Source organism: Idiotropiscis lumnitzeri, chromosome 7 (genome assembly GCF_059441095.1).
Source record: "Idiotropiscis lumnitzeri isolate Australia: NSW breed Sydney's pygmy pipehorse chromosome 7, RoL_Ilum_1.0, whole genome shotgun sequence".
In the NCBI taxonomy this organism is placed as follows: Eukaryota; Metazoa; Chordata; class Actinopteri; order Syngnathiformes; family Syngnathidae; genus Idiotropiscis; species Idiotropiscis lumnitzeri.
The window spans coordinates 10132747-10152742 of NC_142397.1; the positions used below are offsets into that span (position 1 = coordinate 10132747).

The following is a 19996-nucleotide window of genomic DNA, read 5'->3' on the forward strand; positions in this document are numbered from 1 at the left end:
TTCTTTCTCTGTGATATGAATAGCTGTAAAATTTGCCAGAAAGTAAGCTGTATGTAAATTCATTAAATACATTGTCTGTGAGGTTGACGACTGTTTGTTTCAATGAATAAGGTTTCGCTTCCTGTTCATTGTCTGAAATTTATTTTGAAAGCAAACATTCACCGTGTGCGTTTAGCTAGCCTTCCACTGTCGACATAGTTGTCATAGAAAACGACTGCACTCTCTTAACCTTTCCCGTCATGAAATGACATATTTGCTAACTCGATAATGAATGCACTTCTTGAATACCACGATATTGAGCGTGTGGCAATTGTTTGTAGAGACCCCTGGTTAACTTAGCCTAGCCTGCATTGATCAGCGCCGATAGAACTTTAGCCTGTTGTTTTTTAAGTTTAACCTCCCTACGTTTTTGCAAAATCACCCATTTTTCTTATTAGTATGGAGTCATGTGGGACCATTCTTGGATGCTTTGCGAGTTTTTCTTTGGGTGGACTTGTGTTTGCTGCCTACAAACTTGGCTTGTTGTACCAGTTGTTCCACAAGGTGAGCGTTCTTGTGCCAAAACTCATTTATAGTATTTCTTTCGAGTTGATTATATTCTCCACACAGCCAGAGTGTTGTGTCATTTTAGTGACGCCAATAACCCCACATATATGTTCTTCATCATAACAATCATTGCTTTTAACGTGCGACTTGAAAGATATAGTGCAGACGGGCGCACGAAGTCTTACACTTTGTATACCTTTCTAACACAAAGGTCAACCTCACCCTGGCATGTTGGGGCGTGGCACAAAGGGCATCACTCTTGCTGCTTGACAATGACAGTTGACTTTTTAGAAAGTCACTTGTTCATAGATATAGCTGTTGTAAATCACTTCACAATGTCTTATCCAGATTTTCAAATCTTGTCCTTATTGACATCCCACAGACTGAGACAAATAGCCCTCGGCATGGCGGCGAAAGCGTGGCAGAGGTCCTGCGTGCCCACGGGATCAAGTATGTCTTTACTCTGGTTGGTGGACACATATCGCCCATCCTCGTGGCCTGCGAGAAAGTGGGCATCCGGATCGTGGACACCAGGCACGAGGCCACAGCTGTCTTTGCTGCTGATGCCGTGGCAAGGCTTTCAGGTGCACAAGTCACACCCTTGTTCAAATGGGTTTTTTGTGATATAAAAAAAGAGAATGAAATGAATAATTTCAAATCGTTTTCCATTTTTAATGTGGGCTTCAACCTGTGCAACTTATTTGAATAAAAGATAGAGGTGAAATTACACAGCAAACAACACAGGCCGTGTTAAATGTGAAATGTTAGTCTACACTGCGGGGCCACTGAAAAATAATTGCCATCATTTTAGTTTATACATCCGTGATTTATGACTCTGTCCACACAATCATAATCGTTTGGAACTGGAATTGAAATGATAAACCGAATCAGACACGGAATTGTTTACATTCAAAGGATGGCCAACCCAAGACACTGGTCACCTGATTTGGATGAAAATATCCTCAGAGTAAAGCTGAAATTTTGCAGCTAAAACACGTCTTGTATCTAATGATGTGTCCTTTAACTGTCTTTCTATTAGGCACCGTTGGTGTAGCTGCCGTGACTGCTGGCCCAGGTCTCACTAACACGGTGACAGCAGTGAAGAATGCCCAAATGGCAGAATCACCCTTGTTGCTCATGGGCGGGGCTGCTGGTACGCTTCTTCAGGTACCGTCAAATACTAAATCGTGACAAAATGTAATGCATGTACATATTGTCGCTGAAATGTGACAACCAATGTTTTTCTGTCATTTGTTGTTGTTGGTCCAGGGCAGAGGAGCGCTGCAAGACATTGATCAAATGTCTCTGTTCAAACCTCTTTGTAAGTTCTGTGCCTCCATCAGAACAGTCCGAGAAATCGTACCTGTTGTGAGAAAGGCGCTTGCTGTTGCCCAGTCTGGAACACCCGGGCCCGTTTTCATAGAATTCCCCATCGACACACTCTACCCTTTCCATCTGGTGTCCAGAGAGTTTGCTGTTAAGAACCCTCCCAAAGGCCTGATGGGCAAAATTGTCTCCTGGTATGTTTTTCCCCATGTTATGGAAAAAGTTTAAGTGCCATTTGTGTGTCGCCTGCACAATCATCGACTCGCCGACCACACTTTAACAAGCGGATGAAGGGAGCTGTAGCAACATTTCTGCTTCTATAGAGATAATGATGGTCAATTTTGATTATCTTATTTAGCATCATGACTACCAATTACAGCAACAATTTAAGCTTTATTATATTAAGTTTGTCAAAAGTGAGCGTTAGGCAGAATGTTTTATACAGCTTTTGTGCTGGATTTCTTTCGACCGTGCTTGTTTCCTAATCAGGACCTAATCACGGCATGTGGGGACCTGTCCGGCGTGCAAAGAACACATTTATAATTGATGCCTGTTATAATTACATTGAAATAAAAATAAAATAACTTTATATTGACCCTTTTCTTCTTAAGGCTGCAAATTCCTGAATAAGTGCTGATATAACACAGATGAGCATTTTCCACAAAAAAAAAAATCTGTGTTGGCTCAAATTAAATGCTTTTTTAAAATATTGTGGGGGGGAAGATGCAAATAGGTGAAAATGCAGGTGCCGAACCACGGGTATGCAGGGTTTCCACTTTCCACTTTACATATTTCAAAATCTATTGACTTATACTGGATGTCTGAAACTTTATGTATTCTTGCTAGGTACCTTAACAACCACCTCATGAACATTTTTGCTGGTGCCTGGGAGAGAAGAGATGTTTCACCTCTACCTGTTGACATTCCACAAGCCACAGAAGATCAGGTACATCAGCACTTGGCTTTGTGTTTGTTTGTTTATTTTTTTTTTAATCTTAGTGATATGATACAGTGAGGTGAATATTTATTTGCAATTCAAATTAGGTACAAAAGTGTATTGAATTGGTGAGCCGAGCCAAGAAACCTGTTATCCTCCTTGGTAGCCAAGCCACGCTACCACCAACACCAGTTGATGAGATCAGGTAAAAATGTTTTCGGCCAAAGTATTCTCTTGTTGAAAAACTCATTGTGCTTCACTGTTGGTTTTGCAAGATTACTCTGTGAAAGTCAATTAGACATATCGTCCAATCTGATAAGTTTGATGGCATTACAGGAGTGCTTTGGAGGACTTGGGCATTCCTTGCTTCCTTGGGGGCATGTCCCGAGGCATGCTGGGTAAAGACAGCCCAATCCACATTAGACAAAACAGACGCGATGCTCTGAAGGAGGCCGATGTTGTGATCCTTGCAGGTCAGACATTGAGTATTTACAGTAGAAACAATATTTATTTTCATTTCATAGGCTTCTGCAAAATGTTTTTTTCACAAATGCTAGTCAGATGATGAATCATATTTATGCGGACCTTGAGCTTTCCCGTTATAAGGCTCAACAAGTTTATGATGGCCTGGTTATCTTGAAACGTAATCTTTGTACATAACTATCTTCTTTATTTAGCAACCAATCCAAAGTTCACACGATATGAAAGACAGCGCTGTGTTTCTAAAAAAAAAAAAAAAAAATAGTTTGATTTGTTTTTTGTTTTGCAGGCACAGTGTGCGACTTCCGTTTGGGCTATGGCAAAGTTCTGAACAGACGTAGCAAGATCATCGCTGTCAACAGAGACAGGATGCAGCTGCTTAAAAACTCTGATATGTTCTGGAAACCAACTGTAGCAATTCAAGGTGTGATCATGCTTCCTTTGTTTTGTCACTAGCATTGTGTTTCTTGACACAACAACCCAACAATATATTACGTCATATGAAGTGGAATTTCTGAATTCAGACAGACTCCATTCTGGGACTTGGGTCAACCTTCAATTTGTTCATATTTAAAATAAGTCATTCACATTCAAATACTTGCCTGGGTTTAACTGCACTCCTAAAACTTTTAAAAACTATACTCAATATTTCTAGCATTTTCGCATAAGAAAAACTCATCCAAATGTATGTATGATAGTAAGGGGGGGGGGGGTGGCACTGAAATTACCTTTGAGCATTCTTAACTGTTCAATATCAAAACTTGTTCTATTTGTCTTTTTCTCTTTTCCCCTATATTGTACTGGGTGGACAAATTTTGTTGCTATGCTGCTGCCATTGTACATCACCAGTTTGATTTCAGGTTTGCAGGGTTGTCATCGCATTTTCCTTTGCCATCACTGGTCTTTGTCAATAGTAGCATCACAAAACATTTTGTGTGACTTGAAGCGTTTATTTTTGATGACAATTTTGAATGATTTCCAAATTGCATGAATTCTAGGTCTATTGTTTATTGCTTTTATTTGTTTTGTTTCTGGTACAGGCTCTCTATGGTTACCCTATAAAACAAATGCTTTCCGTTCTAAAATCTTTTTCTATTTTAGGTGATGCTGGTTCTTTTTTAGTCAGACTTTTCAAAGGGTTAAAGGGCCATCGCTGTCCAGAAGAATGGCCTCAAAGTCTCAAAGCAGGAGATGTAACCAAAGAAAACATAAATAGGTAAGAAGCCCGTGCAAAATGTTTTCTATTTTACTTAGTACTTATCACAGAAGGATACTACTGTCAGACAAAAAATGTTCAGGAGTACATAGGTTATTACATCATTCATGTTATAACGTGAATTTGAATCAAGTTATGATATTTAGTTTTATGTTCGATATTTATTTATTGCAGCACTTTCTTAAAACTACGTTTGTTTAAGCGCTGTAGAAATTCAGTTGAGTTGAGTTTGCACATTCTGCATCCCTGAAAGATCATAGCATAGGAGAAAATGTTAAAGGGATCGCCCAACCTGGATGGTCCATTTTTTTTAATAACAAGATCAATTTACGTATTCTTTTAGCAGGAAAATAATAGCTTGCATTTTCTATTTCATCTATTTGTTTTGGTGAAATCAGTGAATAAATAATGATTTGAAAACCGCTCGATAAATATTGTTATTATAGTTTGTGTGTTATAAGAGCCGCAGCTTTACAGTGTGTTGATTAGCATTACATTAGCCGAAGCAGTGGTACTTGTCTTATTAATTTTCAGGGCTAAAGCCAATGAGAAGACAGAGCATCACCTGAACCCCTTGAAAGTTCTTCACGTGTTGGACGAGCAGATGTCAGACGACAGTATCATCGTAGCGGACGGCGGTGATTTTGTAGGAAGCGCTGCTTACATCTTGAGGCCACGGGGGCCCATGCGCTGGCTGGATCCAGGTGGGCTCCTTCTTTCTGGACCTCACATGACATGAAAAAAACTCATCGGGGATTGCAATTTACACGAAATGTTAATTTTGAGAATAATGATTCCTCACAGGGGCTTTTGGGACACTTGGAGTGGGAGGAGGATTTGCACTAGGTGCAAAACTGTGCCGGCCTGATTCCGAGGTGCTGTGCTGAAAACAAGCGATCCATCTGCTTGTGACGTTTCATGAATGAAATATGACCTCCTGTGCGTTTTAGGTGTGGATCGTCTATGGTGACGGTTCCCTAGGATACAGTGTTGCAGAGTTCGACACGTTCACTCGACATAAGGTACCTTTCATCATCATCATCATGTCTACGAGACTATATTAGAATACATATTGAAATACAATGGAACCTCTGAGTACAATTGTCATATATCAAACCGGGGGGGGGAAATCTGTTCCACGGCATTGACAAAATTAACTGTTTTATAAATGTAAGTCTTCACTTTCATGAGTGCAAGGATAAAGAAACCACTCTAAAAGTGTATAAAAAATAAAATACTTTGCTTTCATTTTGTCAAAATGTGATGAAGTGCTTTGTCACACTGAACATAAGTTGCCCACCATTGCTTTCAACATTCCCGAAGGTGATCTGTTGGAGTTGTTGCTTACCTGGGCATCTTTTCTGACCGATATGGCAGGCAATAAAAAAAAAAAATATGCTAATGTTTGTACAATAAAGGCATCCTGCATCTGTAATGGAGATGCGTTATTTAAATAGTGTTTCTCTTCTCTTTACAGACACCGGTTATTGCTGTTGTGGGAAATGACGCATGTTGGAGTCAGATTTCAAGAGAACAGGTTCCCATTCTGGGCAGCAACGTAGCTTGTGGCCTGGCATTTACAGGTAGATTCCATCTCTCGTGTTATAATTACAAATTCATTTGGATGGGGTGACCATTGATAGAGATTTTATTTTATTTTTTGCTTGTTCATGTATGTGGTGTACATCATTTGCATGTTCGTAATAAACATAACATGACTCTGACTATTCACCTTCCTGTTTGCAGATTATCACATTGTGGCGGATGGTTATGGCGGTAAAGGGTACCTTATAAGGCGTGAGGACGAAGACCGGCTCGGGGACATCATCAGGGAGGCTCGGAAGGAGAGTCAGAGGGGCAAAGCCACACTTCTCAATGTCCTGATAGGCAAAACAAATTTTAGAGAGGGCTCCATCTCTGTCTAATGTTATTAAATAAATTGACCAATCTAAAGTGGTGAAAATGGCTTCTTTCTCTGAAGAAGCAGTGCTAACAACAAACATGCAATTTTTGGGGTCTCCTGAAAAGAGATAATTTTGGAGATATGAGGATTCCGCCCAATGCCAGTAATATGTTTTGCTTAATTAATGTCTACAGAGCAATTACATACGTGCATATATTGCAAACGGTTTCTTTATTTGGTAATTAGATGCAACCAGAATGCCTTTAATATTGTAATGAAATTAACATTGAGCCTTTATGTTTTAAAGCCGTAGTATTTTTGAGCTGACCATTTAAATTGGGTGTGGTGGAAGAGGGAGACTTCAAACATGGGCTGGATAAGGGATTTTGAGAACCGGACTTGGGCACATCTGTTCTAGACTGAATTTTTTTTTTAATATTTTGAATGCTTTCAAGTATATGCCTTTTGGATGTTCAAATACAATAAATATAATTTATTGCAGAATAAGTCGATATTCCAATAATATACACAAATGATGTCATTTTTAGCAGGGTTGGGGAACCTTTTTCATCTCAGGGGCCATTTGCATTTGTCCTCCAAGGGCCATATTAATTGTTTGAAAAAATATGATGCACTCAATCAAACATGTTCATTTTTGTATAATATGAGCATTTGAGAGTTATGTGTTTTGGGGATTTTTAGAGCACTTTCTCTGAGGATTTAGACATCTTTCTAGAATTGCATAGCAGGCCAGATCAAATGTTCTCGCCCACTCCTGCTTTACATTCTAAATCTTATGTATTGCACTATAAATGTTAACAATTTGCTCGCAAGACAAATACATGTTTATTGCTGCTGTTAGAAGGGATTTTGTCTAAGTGTACAAAAAAGTGGATGTTAAATTATCGAATAAACTGGCAAATAAGACAAGCTCGACTTTTGTTTTTACTAATGCAAAAACTATTGGCATAGTTTTGCATGATTTTGATGAACCATCCAGCTATTGTCTCGCGCTTATCCTAGGTCGGGTCCCGTGCTTATCCTAGGTCGGGTCACAGGTTCAGCATATTAACGTTTGGTTTCACAACAGTAGATGGCAGCGTAACGCCATTTACATGTTGAACCAACCAAATGGGAAAAACGTCATTTTGTAACTCCAGCTCATTATTCGTCTGTAGAATAGAAGCACCTGTGACTATGTAAAACTGTGGCAGGTATGCTACGTATTTTTCGGAATATTGGCTGGCAATCAGTTCAGGATGTCCCCCGCCTACTGCCCGAAGATAGCTGGGATAGGCTCCTGTGTCAGCAAAACAAGCGTCCATCAGTAACGGACTGACAGACCAGACAGTCAGTCTGACAAAATACCCTCCACTGATCACAACAATACATTTGAAAAGTATATAAGCAAATATTGTTTATTTGTAATTTTATGGTCTTATGGCTATACAACAGGCAGTTTATGTTAGTGCTAAAGCAAGATGGGAAGAGCTGACCACCAAAAGAAGTCTGGAAAGTGACTCCTCAGTGCCTTTAGCCTCGCCACATCTTCAATTTGAATATGAAGTAGACGCTGTCCTAAAACATTGCGTCCTCGGCCTCTGCTAAGTCTCTCAATCGGCCTTTCCCCTGAGATGCTCCAAACGTCTATTAAACACGAATACAGCAAGACGAAACGAAATTATACACACTGTACTTATAAGGAAGGCTATTTTAAACTAAAAAGAAATAAGAAATTTGGCATCCAACTGGAACTCGTTCGTTGCCATCAACTTGTATCGGGAAAATGGTATATAGAGTAACTATAGTTGCTCTCCATTTCAGAAGTGTTGATTGAAAATGGTCGTTATTATTTTTCAAAGTGACTAAAAATACACGTTTTCAGTTATGTAATAAAGGACTTAATTCAGGACTAAACACAAGGGGTAAAGGTCCGTATGCTATTTAAGATAATCCGAGAGGAGATGAAATAAACACTATTTATTTATGTACAGTGGGTGTATACAAATTGAGGCCACCTGCCTCTTCCCTTTTGACGTCACATATTTGGTTGCGTGTGTTGGATAGTGTTGCTTTCAAATGCTTATTAAAGTTTGGACAATAGAAGTGCATTGAAGTAAAACACTATTGTGAATTATTTCAACGTCGTTGGAGTGATTAAAAACGTTTCAGAAAAGTCTTACATGTCGATATGATGGTAATACTTTTCTAATGGACCTATTTCTTATACGGCACAGTAAACCAGATTGTTTATTATCCGAACAGTACCTGAAGGCATCATAAGATAAGCAGGAGCAGAATCGCCACAGGCGGCGACTTCAACCACCACTTCGCTTGTCTCCAGCAGCACACAAACTTCAACATTGGACAAAGTGTTCAGCCTCCGCGTAGTCCAAACTTTATTTCTCGTTTGCATGCCATTTGCGAAGGATCGTTCAGACTGCGTTCAGCATGACGAGTTAACCCGAGTTCCTGTGCCTTTTAAACAAGGTTAGAAAGACAGCTTTAGCAACAGTTGTGTTGGACTACAGCAGTAAGTTAGCTTGTTGCTTTGTCAGTTTGAAAGCCGGGTTTAGTCCGTCAATTGTTGTTACAAATACTTGACGACGTGGACTTTTTCGATTAAAAAAAAACTAACAAACAAAAAACGAGATTGCAGGCAGTATTACTCGCTGAGCTGGGAGTTCTCCGAAGATTAGCAGACTTTCAAACACGTTGGGCGCCTACTCCCTTATAGATAAAGGTGAGTCATTTTCATGCCGATGAGAGCGTTGACAAAAAAAAATTATATTCGTCTTGTTACATGGGATGACTCAAACGACAGTCGTTTGGCTGATTGACTCGGGCCTGCATGGGGCTCATTATTACAGAAGATGCGCTCACATTGTACTTCCTGTTTGTATCATGACTGGGAAACTCCACTGTACACCATTCCGTTTACAATTTAGTCCTAAAAGCCATTGCGGCGCGAGTGAGGTAATTGGAAAAGTTGCAAGTGTTTATTGTTTGGTATGGCACCGACTGTTTTTTTTTTGTGGCTCCAGGTGCTGAATGGCCTCTGTTGTTGCGGTGAAAACTGAGAAACGAACTGCAGCTGATTCACAGGATGCAGATTCAAATGGAAAGAAGCCTAGGTAAGCACATGACATGGTGCACACTGTTCATGGTTCTAAAACACTCCTAAGTCAACACTCGGTCATTGAAAAGCAAATTAAATACAGTGTGGATATATGTATATGTTTATACTCTATGTATATGGGTTGTGTCAGAAAATTTCCAGGGCTTTTGTTACAAAAGTGATAAAAAAAAAGTTTGAAACTCAAACTACCAACTAGGAGTTCTCCCCTGCAATGTGGGCCAGACGGTCTACCAGCACAAAGATCCTGCGTTGTTTGCTCAGTGCATGAGAAGAGGCGAGAGTTGTGGCAAGGCTGCTTCACCATGACAACACTCGTGCTCACAATGCCCTGAGCATCCAAGACCGTTCCTTGCTGAGAACAGCATTGCCATGTTGGAACAACCTTCCTACTCACCGAACCTGGCTTTGTGGGGTTTTTTTTTCGTTTGTTTTTTTCCTTTCCCAAGCTCAAGACGGTTGTCTGTTTTGAAGATGTGGATGACAGCAAAGTGTCTATGACGACTGAAATGCGGAGGATTGGTTTGGTTTGTTCCTTTAGGACAATTGGAAAATGGCGCAAGGTGGGAATGATGCTCAGTCGCCTTTTACAAAAGGCGAGCGATACAGTCCAGGTGGATGATTTCAAAAGTAAATACTAGCCATTTGTAGTTTTGATTTGAACTATATTTTTTGCGACACCAATTTTGGAGTTTGTCTGACACACCTCATATTATATTTTGCCGCAGAACTGTGATTTGTAAAACTCTGCTTTTTGTGTTACTTTTGATTTTCTTCACCAAAGCAACTGGAGACTTGCTGAGTGGGATATTTAGCTTTACTAAATTGCCATTCTTTAACAAAAGCAGATCGCCCATATATATTTTTTTTGGTTCTGGCATGTTCAGTTAACTGAAGACTCTAAATTGTCCGAAGCTGTAATTGTGAATGGTTATTTTGCCATGCGATTGACTGAAGAATACAAATTAAAAAAAAAAAAAAATAATGCAAGTTAAGCAAATAACTGCATTACTGTTTCTAACTTGTTACTCCCGACAGTGATCACAAATGTAATTCAGCGGTGTGATTCTTTAAAGCTCTATTTTATGGAATGCATATTATCTGTGTCCAAAAGGAAGCTGCTGCCCAGCCTGAAGACAAAACATGCCCCTGAGCTTGTCTTGGTGATCGGCACAGGAATAAGCTCAGCCGTGGCCCCACAGGTCCCTGCTCTCCGCTCCTGGAAAGGCCTCATCCAGGCCTTGCTGGATGCCGCCAATGACTTTGATTTATTAGAAGAAGAGGAGAGCCGTCGTTTCCAAAAGCACATGCAGGAAGACAAAAATTTGGTGCACGTGGCCCATGACCTAATTCAGAAACTTTCCCCGGTAAGGCATCATCTTTAGAATTTCCCTTTGCTTGTCCTTTCCACTCTGCTCAGTCATAACTTCCACATAACTATTAGCCTCTGGTTTCATGTACTTGTCAATTGCTATTGCCAGTGATTCAAATGTTGTAGAAATAGATAGAGCTGCTCTACAAACAGCCCAGAAAGTAGTACAGTTTGTTCTTTAAAATAAAAACTTCAAACCATCACCATGGTCGACGTTCAGTGAACATGTGAGGATCAGAAAGTGTATTTTTCTTTTTTGCTGATGGCAGGGGGAAAAAAAAAAGATCTATTCCATTGAATTTACTGCGGCATAACAAAAGGTCTTGCTGTTCAGTACTTTTTCCCTTTTTTTCCCTAACTGTATATAGTTAGACTTGGTATGGCCTTATCATACAGTGGTTAACCTCAAATACTACTTAAAACATTGTCTGTAGGGTTATTGAAGGTTGAAAGAAGCTAACCTCTATTAAAATGTTTTCCCCATTATCTCTGATTTGGTGGCAGGGAGGGAGATTACGGCTTGTACTCGGAGGTGACGTGACTTTCTACACTAACAGTGAATAGCAGTACAGTTATATTATTGATCTTGTATTGTTGCTTTAGCCTTATTCTACTGAGCAGCCAAGTTCCATTTCTCGTTCTATGTTTAAATGGTGTGATTTGTCTACGCTTGCCATTCTGACACACAAAAAAACACACATTCAAAAGCCACAGAAACAGCAAATCTCACATGCGGAGATAATTGGTTAGTTTAGCTGTTTATTAGTTTAGTTAAGGCATGATGAATAAGTTTGACATTTGTTACGGTTTCAGTAACTTGTTTTTCTAAGTTCTCACTTTAAAAGTTCAGTGATAACGGTCGACATGAAAGCGTGGTAAGGCTTGGAATCTCCTTCTAAATCCTCGTTTCGCTATTTGTGTTGACAGCAACGAATCACTTGAGAATTAGATTGAATTGTTACTCCTTGTACTATTTCGAAGTTAAGATGTTCCATAGTCCAACAAATGAGTTTTTCTTTTTAGGTTAAAAATGTCATACTTAAATCATGAGTTCTCGCCATAGCACGGCCAGTAATGACAGGTGTTGATACGACGCCAAGATCGACTTTATTGACAGTAAAGCTATAAACCATTTCATTTACTGCTCATTAGCTGTCTAACTTCCCGTCCGCCGTGTCGCTTCAAAGTCGTGTGCCTCTGCACCATACATGCGTCACACATGGTGAGCTCCCAAAACAATATTCTAAGATCTATTCTGATTGGCGTCGGAAAGTTCGGATTAGCTGATTTTTACACATCCACTCGATTCCCAATTTGAATCCACCGATTCATGCACAGACCTAATAAATGGCATGTAAACAAATGCATCCCCGTGTTACGCAACATGAATGGTGAACCTGAGTTCTTACCATCTATAAATGCATTACCCAGTCGTATTTCTTTTCCGTTTGGAAAATATCTACTCAACAAGGTTGGAAACCTACTCAAACCGTAAACAAAATTTCCATTCACCTGTCAAACCCAGGGAGACTCTATTGTAGAGTTTCCAAAATACTCCGGACTTACATTACAAAAATAGATACAAGCGACACCTGCACTCATACGACTTTGTTTTCCTTTACCTATTGGAACAGTCTGCCCTGGAGGAATTGCCAGCAGATGGGAGGGTCCTGATCGCATTTGCCTCCAGTGTTAGTCATGTCTCATCGCACTTTTGACACTGACTTGAAATGACTTTCCGTCAGCCCCTCAGCTTGCTGTTCTAAAGGGAGCAAGTGACACTTTATGGCTTTATCTGCCCTGTTCTTTTCAATCCTGTGTGGTGCAGACCTGTTTGCTGTAGCGACAACACAGAAATAACACAAACCAGCAGCTTTGCATTTATTTAAAGCAACAGTCAAACACCTTGCACACTATAATTTTAATTGCAAGACTGATAAACGGGCAATTCCTATGCCATTAGTGCCATCTGCAATTGCTTTTGACATCCTCCAGTTCAGCACACAAATATGATGTGGTGTGGCAACCCCCCCTCCCAAAAAAAACTTGATGTATTCTTTAATTTAGTTATATTTAAATTGTCAACAGTTTTTCAGGAAAATATGCCTTCAGTGTCAGACTAATTTTGGACATCCAACTCATGAAATGTGACTCAGTCAACGTATTACACAATAAGAAAAAACTATATTTTTTGCAACATAATCCCCCCCCACCACCCCCTCCGAAAGAAACTCCGTGATGAGGCAAAACTAACTTTTCTGAATTCACCGTGAAATAAATTGACTCATTTTAGAAGAAAGACTCAGGTTGTGTTCCTTTTTTATCTCCAGAGTGTTTCAGTCTCATGGAAGTTGGACATGGTTGCCAGCAGTCATGTGGATGACTGAGCAGAAATGTTGCTCCTGTTAAGCCATGTTCACCGCTTTTACTGGTTCCATTTCGGTTGGTTGCGTCTTCCTGTTTTTAGTCCCATCACTGTTGTCTTGATGTGACTCTCAGCCCGAGCCCATATCAGCTTGTTTTTTTTTTTTTGTGAGTGGCTGGCCGCGATGTGCTAAGTAGTACTGGTAATCAGGAGGTGCTCGAGGAACTACGCGGCACAGGACATGACAGGAAATTAACGTAAATAGTTTATCCTCGGTTTCTATCGTTCTTTGGTTATTTTGATATGAACACATGTATTTAGCTGAGTGACTGGCCTGTTTGGCGTAGCACTTAAATGACTTAACCACACTGGATGACAGTTACTGCGCCGAAACAACCACATTTTTCTAAAACTTTGTAGGAATTAGACTACTATTTTCTCAAATGGATTTGGGCACACGTGGGAGCATATTTACTTCCGTAAACACTGCACTCCATGACATTGTGTTGTTTTGCACATGCGTGTCACCTCACGGCTGCATTCCATACACATTACAAGTGATGTTTGCGTTTGTATTTGGAACTAGTACAGTACGTGGAAGAAAATGGAACTGGAAAAATAAACAGCAACTAGGCTCAGGGCTAATTTCCACACTTTTATACTCAGTTCGGTGGGCCGTCGGCGCATGCTTGTGTCATCACAACATCGTGGTCGTTTTGGTCGTGCTGTTGCGGTGACAAAAGCCTTGCAGACCAAAACTGAAAATGCCCTCTTAGGCTCGTTTCAGCCGAAAACTTTCTGTGGCCAACTCGACATCGCTGTCGGAATATCATCATGAAGCTGATTTGGATTTTGTAAGAACTATGTGAGAATGCTAATATCCTGAAAAAAATCCACTAACACGGCAGTTTGACCCACTTGGACATGGGATTTACGTAGTCTGCAAAAAACTGTTTCAGGTAAAATGAGGGTAAGCAATGAGAAAATGCTCAAAGACAAATATTGTTCATAAAGGAGGAGTCAATTAAAAAATATTCAGTGTGCCCCCATTAATGTAAAACGGCATTCTGATTAATATTGCCTTTAAGGAATAAGAATTAAGCATCAAAATCCGACCGTGTTGTGGCCAATTTGCCACTTCCTGTCATCTGAAAATGACTCGGTGCTCAGGTAACAACCAATCACTGCTCAAACACAGAAAAGCACGTGCCATGATGCCGTGTTTTGCATAGAATATTTTATTGTCAAGAAAATGTTTGACCTGACTTCCCCTTTTAATTTTTGCTGCGATTAAAACAAGGGTCGCAGGAAAATGATCATGAGTTTGTTACTAATTTCGGCCAAGAACCACTTTGGGAGTTCTGTAATCATCCCAACGACTCATTATTGTCTGAGAGTCGTTCCATGCCGATCACCCAATGGGATTAATCAAACAGATTTTGGACTTGGTGCACTTGTGAATGGTGATCTTCTAAATTATTGCAGATTTGGATTTCTTGTTGAATTCTCCTTTCAAAAATACCTGTTGTGCAAAGATTGACCCAGTTGTTCCGGAGATAAAAGGGTTCAAGGGGAGGTGGCCACGCCCCTTTTTGCCCCATAATTTCCAAATTCGTCGGGCCGTAGCTCCTAAACCCCTGAGAGTGATCTGACGTGGAACAACCCATCACCCAAACGGTCGCAGTAACTTTGAACCACTTTAAAATTCTATTTTTGCCCACACAGAGCCATGGGTGTGTCATTTTGTCTTCTGACTGGAATTTCCCAACTATGAAAAACACTTTATCTCTACTAAATCGTTTGAGGCAAAGGTGCAGTGAATACAAAGCAAGTCCCAATGAAACCAGTTAATTCTGTTGACTTAAGAGGTCAACTTGTTTACTTGCGCTTTATTTGGTGTTTGCCTAAATCCTCTGATGGCCTGATGACCCAGCAGTGAGGTTGGCGGTCTTAGACACTAGATGTGGATAATGGGTTTCTTTCTGTGGAAAAGGAATCAAGCTGTTTAGCCCATTAGTTTGGTAATCACGGCAAGTCCGCCTCCCGGACTTGAGCGTCTTCCTGTGCCCAGATCACCTTGGTGTCACTAGAGCAAAGCACAAAGGTTCACTATTTTTAGATTCCATGCAGATTGATTACGTCATCAGAGATCCCTCAAAATAGCAGGAACACAGATCCCAGTATAAATGAGAGATTGTTAGCGCTGTGCGCGCTCAAAATATTTTTGGGGGCGATTATGCTCCGGCGAGTTGACAAGTGTCTTGCAAATTTATCTAGAGGCTTTTGACGCAGCCTTGGTTTGGATCACATGATGAGATAAGTACCACCTTCTACTCAAGTTTAATCCAATTAGTTTCCAACATGTTTGTGAATGGTTTGAAGATGTATGGGAGGTCGTGTGTGATTTTAAGAGCACTCCATTCTTTACTGTCATACAAGTGGAAATTGAAAACAGTAATTACTAACGGTAAATTGTCCGTCCATGCGTTTTATTTTCATCCTGCTTGTCCTCATTAGTCATGGGTGAGCTGGAATTTATCCCAGCCTACTTTGTGGCAAGAAGCTGAACTAGTTGACAGCCAGTTGTAGGGCACATGAAGAAAAAAAAAAAACATTCTCACCTATCATCAATTTAGCATCTTCAATGAGCTTAACATGCAGTTCACACGTGACAGTTCAATGTCTTACATACTGCATATATGACATTTGAAATTTTCCTCAGAGATTTTCTCAAACCACAAAGTTTTCGAGCTGTAAAGCTTTGGAGATTGCCTTTCTTTTCTAGTCATTGAATATTTTTTTTTTGTTGTTGACAGTCTGCAGTGATTTATTTTTTAATTATTATTATTATTTTTTAAACCACAATTGTGAACAATGTGTATTGTTTTCAGAGAACGGGCAATGTGCGGTCCACATTCTTCAAGGACTGCCTTTACGAGGTGTTCGATGATTTAGAGTGCAAGATGGAGCATGCCGGGAAACATCTACTGCGCTCCGTGCTGCAGTTAATGGAGAGCGGCGCTCTGGTCCTCACCACCAACTTCGACAACCTGTTGGAGATCTACGCGGCCCACCAAGGCACGAAGCTGGAGTCTTTGGATCTGACCGACGAGAAAAAGGTAAAGGTTCCTGTTTGCATTATGCTGCCGTATTGATTGAACAGTCGAGGCAAGTTAAAGCCAGTCAGCAATTTGAAAGGAGAGCAAGGTCCACTGGAGTGTGAACGTGAGCAATGACTACCAGGCCTGACTCAGATAGTTTGTAAAAAAAATGACAACCTTGAAATACCAAAGCATTGTAAATTATTTAATTACAACTCAAATTAAACAAAGTGTTATCTTCTGCTTTTAGTCGCCGTGACGGCCTTCTCGTCAAGTTGCTCTTAGGTCAATATTGGCCCAATAGATAATGATCACACCTGAAATAGCCTTCTGTTTGGAACATGTGGGGGACGATTGAGTCTTGTTTTACTTTGTTGACTCTATTTGCTTTCAGGTTAAAACAGAACCTAAAGCGGAAGCACACTTTTGCGCAACCAAATTGTGCTATTATTTCTTATCAGTGCTCCAGGCATGTAAAATAAATGTCCCATAATCATAAAATACAAATGAAGAAGTTTCCTGGCGGAGACATGCCATTGTGCCTCTCAGTTGTGGTATTTATGTCATGTCTCCATCAGGGCTTTAATATCCTCTTACTGCCACTTCCTCCCTACCCAGTCAGAACAGGATGGTGTGCAGTGGACTATATAATGTGTGTGTTCTTCCTTGTGGGCAGGTGTTGGAGTGGGCTCAGGAGAAGCGAAGGTTAAGTGTTCTACACATACATGGCGTTTACACCAACCCGTGTGGCATTGTGCTGCACCCCGCTGGCTACCAGAATGTTCTGAGGAACACGGAGGTCATGGTGAGTGTTAGATTACCCTATTTTTGCGGACGGGGGGGCCGCCGCAGACAGTACCGTGCATCTATTAGGGGTAACCCTTTTACGAATGCAATGTTATTAAATTAAAATATCTACATTTTGTCGAGCCCATAAAAATTTGGTCTACAGCTACATGTTCCATGAAAGTGCAGCTCCAATGATTTTTCTTTCCCCGACAGATTCAGCACATGTTATGAACACGTGGTTCATTAAAACAAAAGTGATGGGATTAAACCTTTCTCTTCAGAACGTTGTCACTTGTTTCCACTATTAAGGACATCAGGGAGGTGTAGTCGAAAGAGGCGTTGTGTTCTGGAGGACACTTTCGGCATGGCATTGTAAAACATGTTTGGATTGGTTTCTACTTTAAACAACTTTACAGTTGCCACATCTGTTTTGCGGATGTCAACTGAGCCATTCAATGTTGTTAAAAAAAAAAAACATGTCGTAAAAGGTAAATACAACTCCCCAGTGGCAGCACCAGGATTTCCCGAGGTGTAGTGAATTTGTTCAAAGGATTATTTCCAATTGAGACATAGGTATGCCAACTATAAAATGTGTTTTCACCCCTGTGGGTTTTGATAGATGGATCTGAAATGAGTAGAGGCACTTCATGAAATGCTTTCGTGTCATCTTGCGTATAATCTTCTGTATAGGATATTAATAACTTTTTTATAGGATGTGTCAATAGTGGATTTTTGACACACGGCAAATAACATTGACTGAACTGAAAAAGATGTTTACTCGGTGTGCGTTTGTGAACACAAAGCTAAGCACGGTTAATTGTACCTTCTGACAATATTTAATTATGAAAGGACATGGCTGTCATAGATTTAGAATATAATTATTATTTGTAGTACAATAACTTTTTGTGAATAAATAAAAGTAAAACTGAATAATCTCTCGTGGCATACTGTGTTGTGCAATCACTGCAATAGATGAGACAGCAATATGGAATTGCTATATTGAAAATGTCTGCTACGTACGAAGTGATTTAAGAACAATAACGCATATTCCCACTGGATTCCACAGCGTGAGATTCAGAAGCTGTACGAGACCAAATCGTTTGTTTTCCTGGGCTGCGGGCGCACCGTCGACGACACAACCTTCCAGGCGTTGTTCTTGGAAGCGGTCAAACACAAGTCTGACCTGGAGCACTTCATGCTTGTGCGGCGCGAGGATGTGGGGGAGTTCAAGAAACTACGCGACAACATGCTGGACAAGGGCATCAAGGTCATTTCCTACGGGGACGAGTATTCGGACCTGCCCGAGTACTTAGAGCGACTGGCCAACGAGATCTGCTTTCGAGAGGTTTCAACAAATGACTGGGGTAAGGTAAAGTGTTCATATGTGATTTGATGGATACGAATTAACAACCTTTACATTACGTTAGGTTTAGGGCAAAGGCATCTACACTATTTGTATTATTCCATCACCCAACGAGAAGTTCTGTCAAGTGTTTTGACTCTGCAGACTAAAATTAGGTCATTATTATCGTTAGAATTTGGTATATTCCAGAGCATGTTAGGTGTTACTCACCCCTAGGGCTGGCTTGATTTACACAAAGGCAAAACTGCAGATTAAAACTAAAATGCAATTAAGTCATTCTGAAAACGCCTGGCCGACAGGAAATTTTTAGTGTTGGAGGAATTAAGTGCCCTGTTTAATGAAGCGAAATTGATCAATTGCTTGGCTCACTCACTGAGCTGAAGACACATTTTGATCATTCTTGCACATGGCGTCATTCATGATGGTTTTGATGATTTTTCTAGAAACAAGACTGTCAAGTCCACTGTACTTATGTTTTGATTGATGACTTTAGTGATGTGCCTACATTATTTTACCGTACAACCTTTCTGTCTGTATTTCCAGGGTTTTAAAATGGGGGGTGGGGGCAACGGAACGGCTTTAACACTCAGAATACCTCCTTCAAGGTTAAGGACTGAAAGCTTCTTCTCGCTGACATCAAGCTGTGGCCACATACGAGATTTCCACTGCAGCAAACAAGAGACTGTTCTCTTCCTGCATGTTGGAAGGGCTAGAAAGTCAAAAGTCTCTTTGCTCGTCCAGGGTCAAAAGAACTGCTGATGTTCTCGTACTTTCAGCTGATATGGTAGCATTCATGAAAGGTGGCTTGTTTAATAACTTCACTGAAATTCCCCATGTTGTCTTCTTCATTGCCACAGACTATTGTGTTTTTATTTATTTTTTTTTTTGATTTTGCATTTCCTTCCAACAAGGGATCATCAGTCTGTTGCAAGTACAGTAGCTGTTTGCGTAACATAACATTGTGGCCAACCTATGTCTCTTTCTTTACATGGTTATTTAAAAGGGAAGCTAAATGGAAGTTTGCGACACTCCAGAAAAAAGTATGTATGCTGTTGATGGTTAACTGATAGCTCGTAAACTGTGATCGCTCATGAGTCATCACATTGGCTTGTATGGGAAGGGAATCTTCATGTTACACCTGCTCTCTAGTGCAATCATGCACATGTGATGGGGTCCACACATTCAACAAGGTTGACGTTTGCCACATGTAACACACTAGAAAAGGGTAATTCTTCATTTGCACGGTACTGCGTACAGGACTGGCATGAATATGTCACAGACAATTCCAATTGTGTTCTTTTTTTGCAAGGCGTTGTCCTGTAATTAGCCACTCCGGTGCAGACGTTTTTTGTCGTAAGTCTTTTGTATTTGAAAGGTCTCACATGTTTATGATATAGTATTTATAAGTACTATTTTCAAAATAAAGCTTTTGGTATCCCATTGTGTTGTGTTGTTCAGTCTG

The 19996-nt window shown here is 40.3% G+C and overlaps 2 protein-coding genes across 4 annotated transcripts; both read left to right on the top strand.

Annotated features, from left to right (window-relative positions):
* The first annotated feature begins 157 nt into the window (after positions 1-157).
* Positions 158-7338, top strand: hacl2 (2-hydroxyacyl-CoA lyase 2). The gene is made up of 14 exons (XM_088301439.1): positions 158-543; positions 929-1130; positions 1586-1713; positions 1816-2066; positions 2719-2818; positions 2917-3014; positions 3146-3282; positions 3579-3713; positions 4391-4505; positions 5040-5209; positions 5310-5380; positions 5456-5527; positions 5983-6088; positions 6252-7338. The coding sequence occupies exons 1-14, from the start codon at positions 439-441 to the stop codon at positions 6428-6430; spliced, it is 1869 nt and encodes a 622-aa protein (XP_088157565.1). The 5' UTR covers positions 158-438; the 3' UTR covers positions 6431-7338.
* A 1347-nt stretch (positions 7339-8685) lies between these two features.
* siral1 (SIR2 antiphage like 1) lies at positions 8686-19974 on the top strand. 3 transcript variants are annotated; one of them, XM_088301295.1, is made up of 7 exons: positions 8686-9151; positions 9453-9542; positions 10659-10911; positions 16173-16400; positions 17059-17187; positions 18238-18535; positions 19078-19974. In XM_088301295.1, the coding sequence occupies exons 2-7, from the start codon at positions 9460-9462 to the stop codon at positions 19083-19085; spliced, it is 999 nt and encodes a 332-aa protein (XP_088157421.1). In that variant the 5' UTR covers positions 8686-9151; positions 9453-9459; the 3' UTR covers positions 19086-19974. The 3 variants fall into 3 exon arrangements, with proteins under 3 accessions (XP_088157421.1, XP_088157419.1, XP_088157420.1); XM_088301293.1 differs by having other exon boundaries at positions 18238-19974; XM_088301294.1 differs by lacking the exon at positions 8686-9151 and adding an exon at positions 9278-9384 and having other exon boundaries at positions 18238-19974.
* Positions 19975-19996: the final 22 nt, after the last annotated feature.

Excerpts from the sequence above, each read along its gene's own strand:
- hacl2 (XM_088301439.1), top strand. The coding sequence starts at position 439 with ATGGAGTCATGTGGGACCATTCTTGGATGCTTTGCGAGTTTTTCTTTG. Across the intron at positions 5,528-5,982 it reads ACACGTTCACTCGACATAAG|ACACCGGTTATTGCTGTTGT; the intron begins GTACCTTTCATC and ends TTCTCTTTACAG. Across the intron at positions 6,089-6,251 it reads TTGTGGCCTGGCATTTACAG|ATTATCACATTGTGGCGGAT; the intron begins GTAGATTCCATC and ends TCCTGTTTGCAG.
- siral1 (XM_088301293.1), top strand. The coding sequence starts at position 9,460 with ATGGCCTCTGTTGTTGCGGTGAAAACTGAGAAACGAACTGCAGCTGAT. Across the intron at positions 9,543-10,658 it reads TCAAATGGAAAGAAGCCTAG|GAAGCTGCTGCCCAGCCTGA; the intron begins GTAAGCACATGA and ends TGTGTCCAAAAG. Across the intron at positions 17,188-18,237 it reads TGAGGAACACGGAGGTCATG|CGTGAGATTCAGAAGCTGTA; the intron begins GTGAGTGTTAGA and ends TGGATTCCACAG.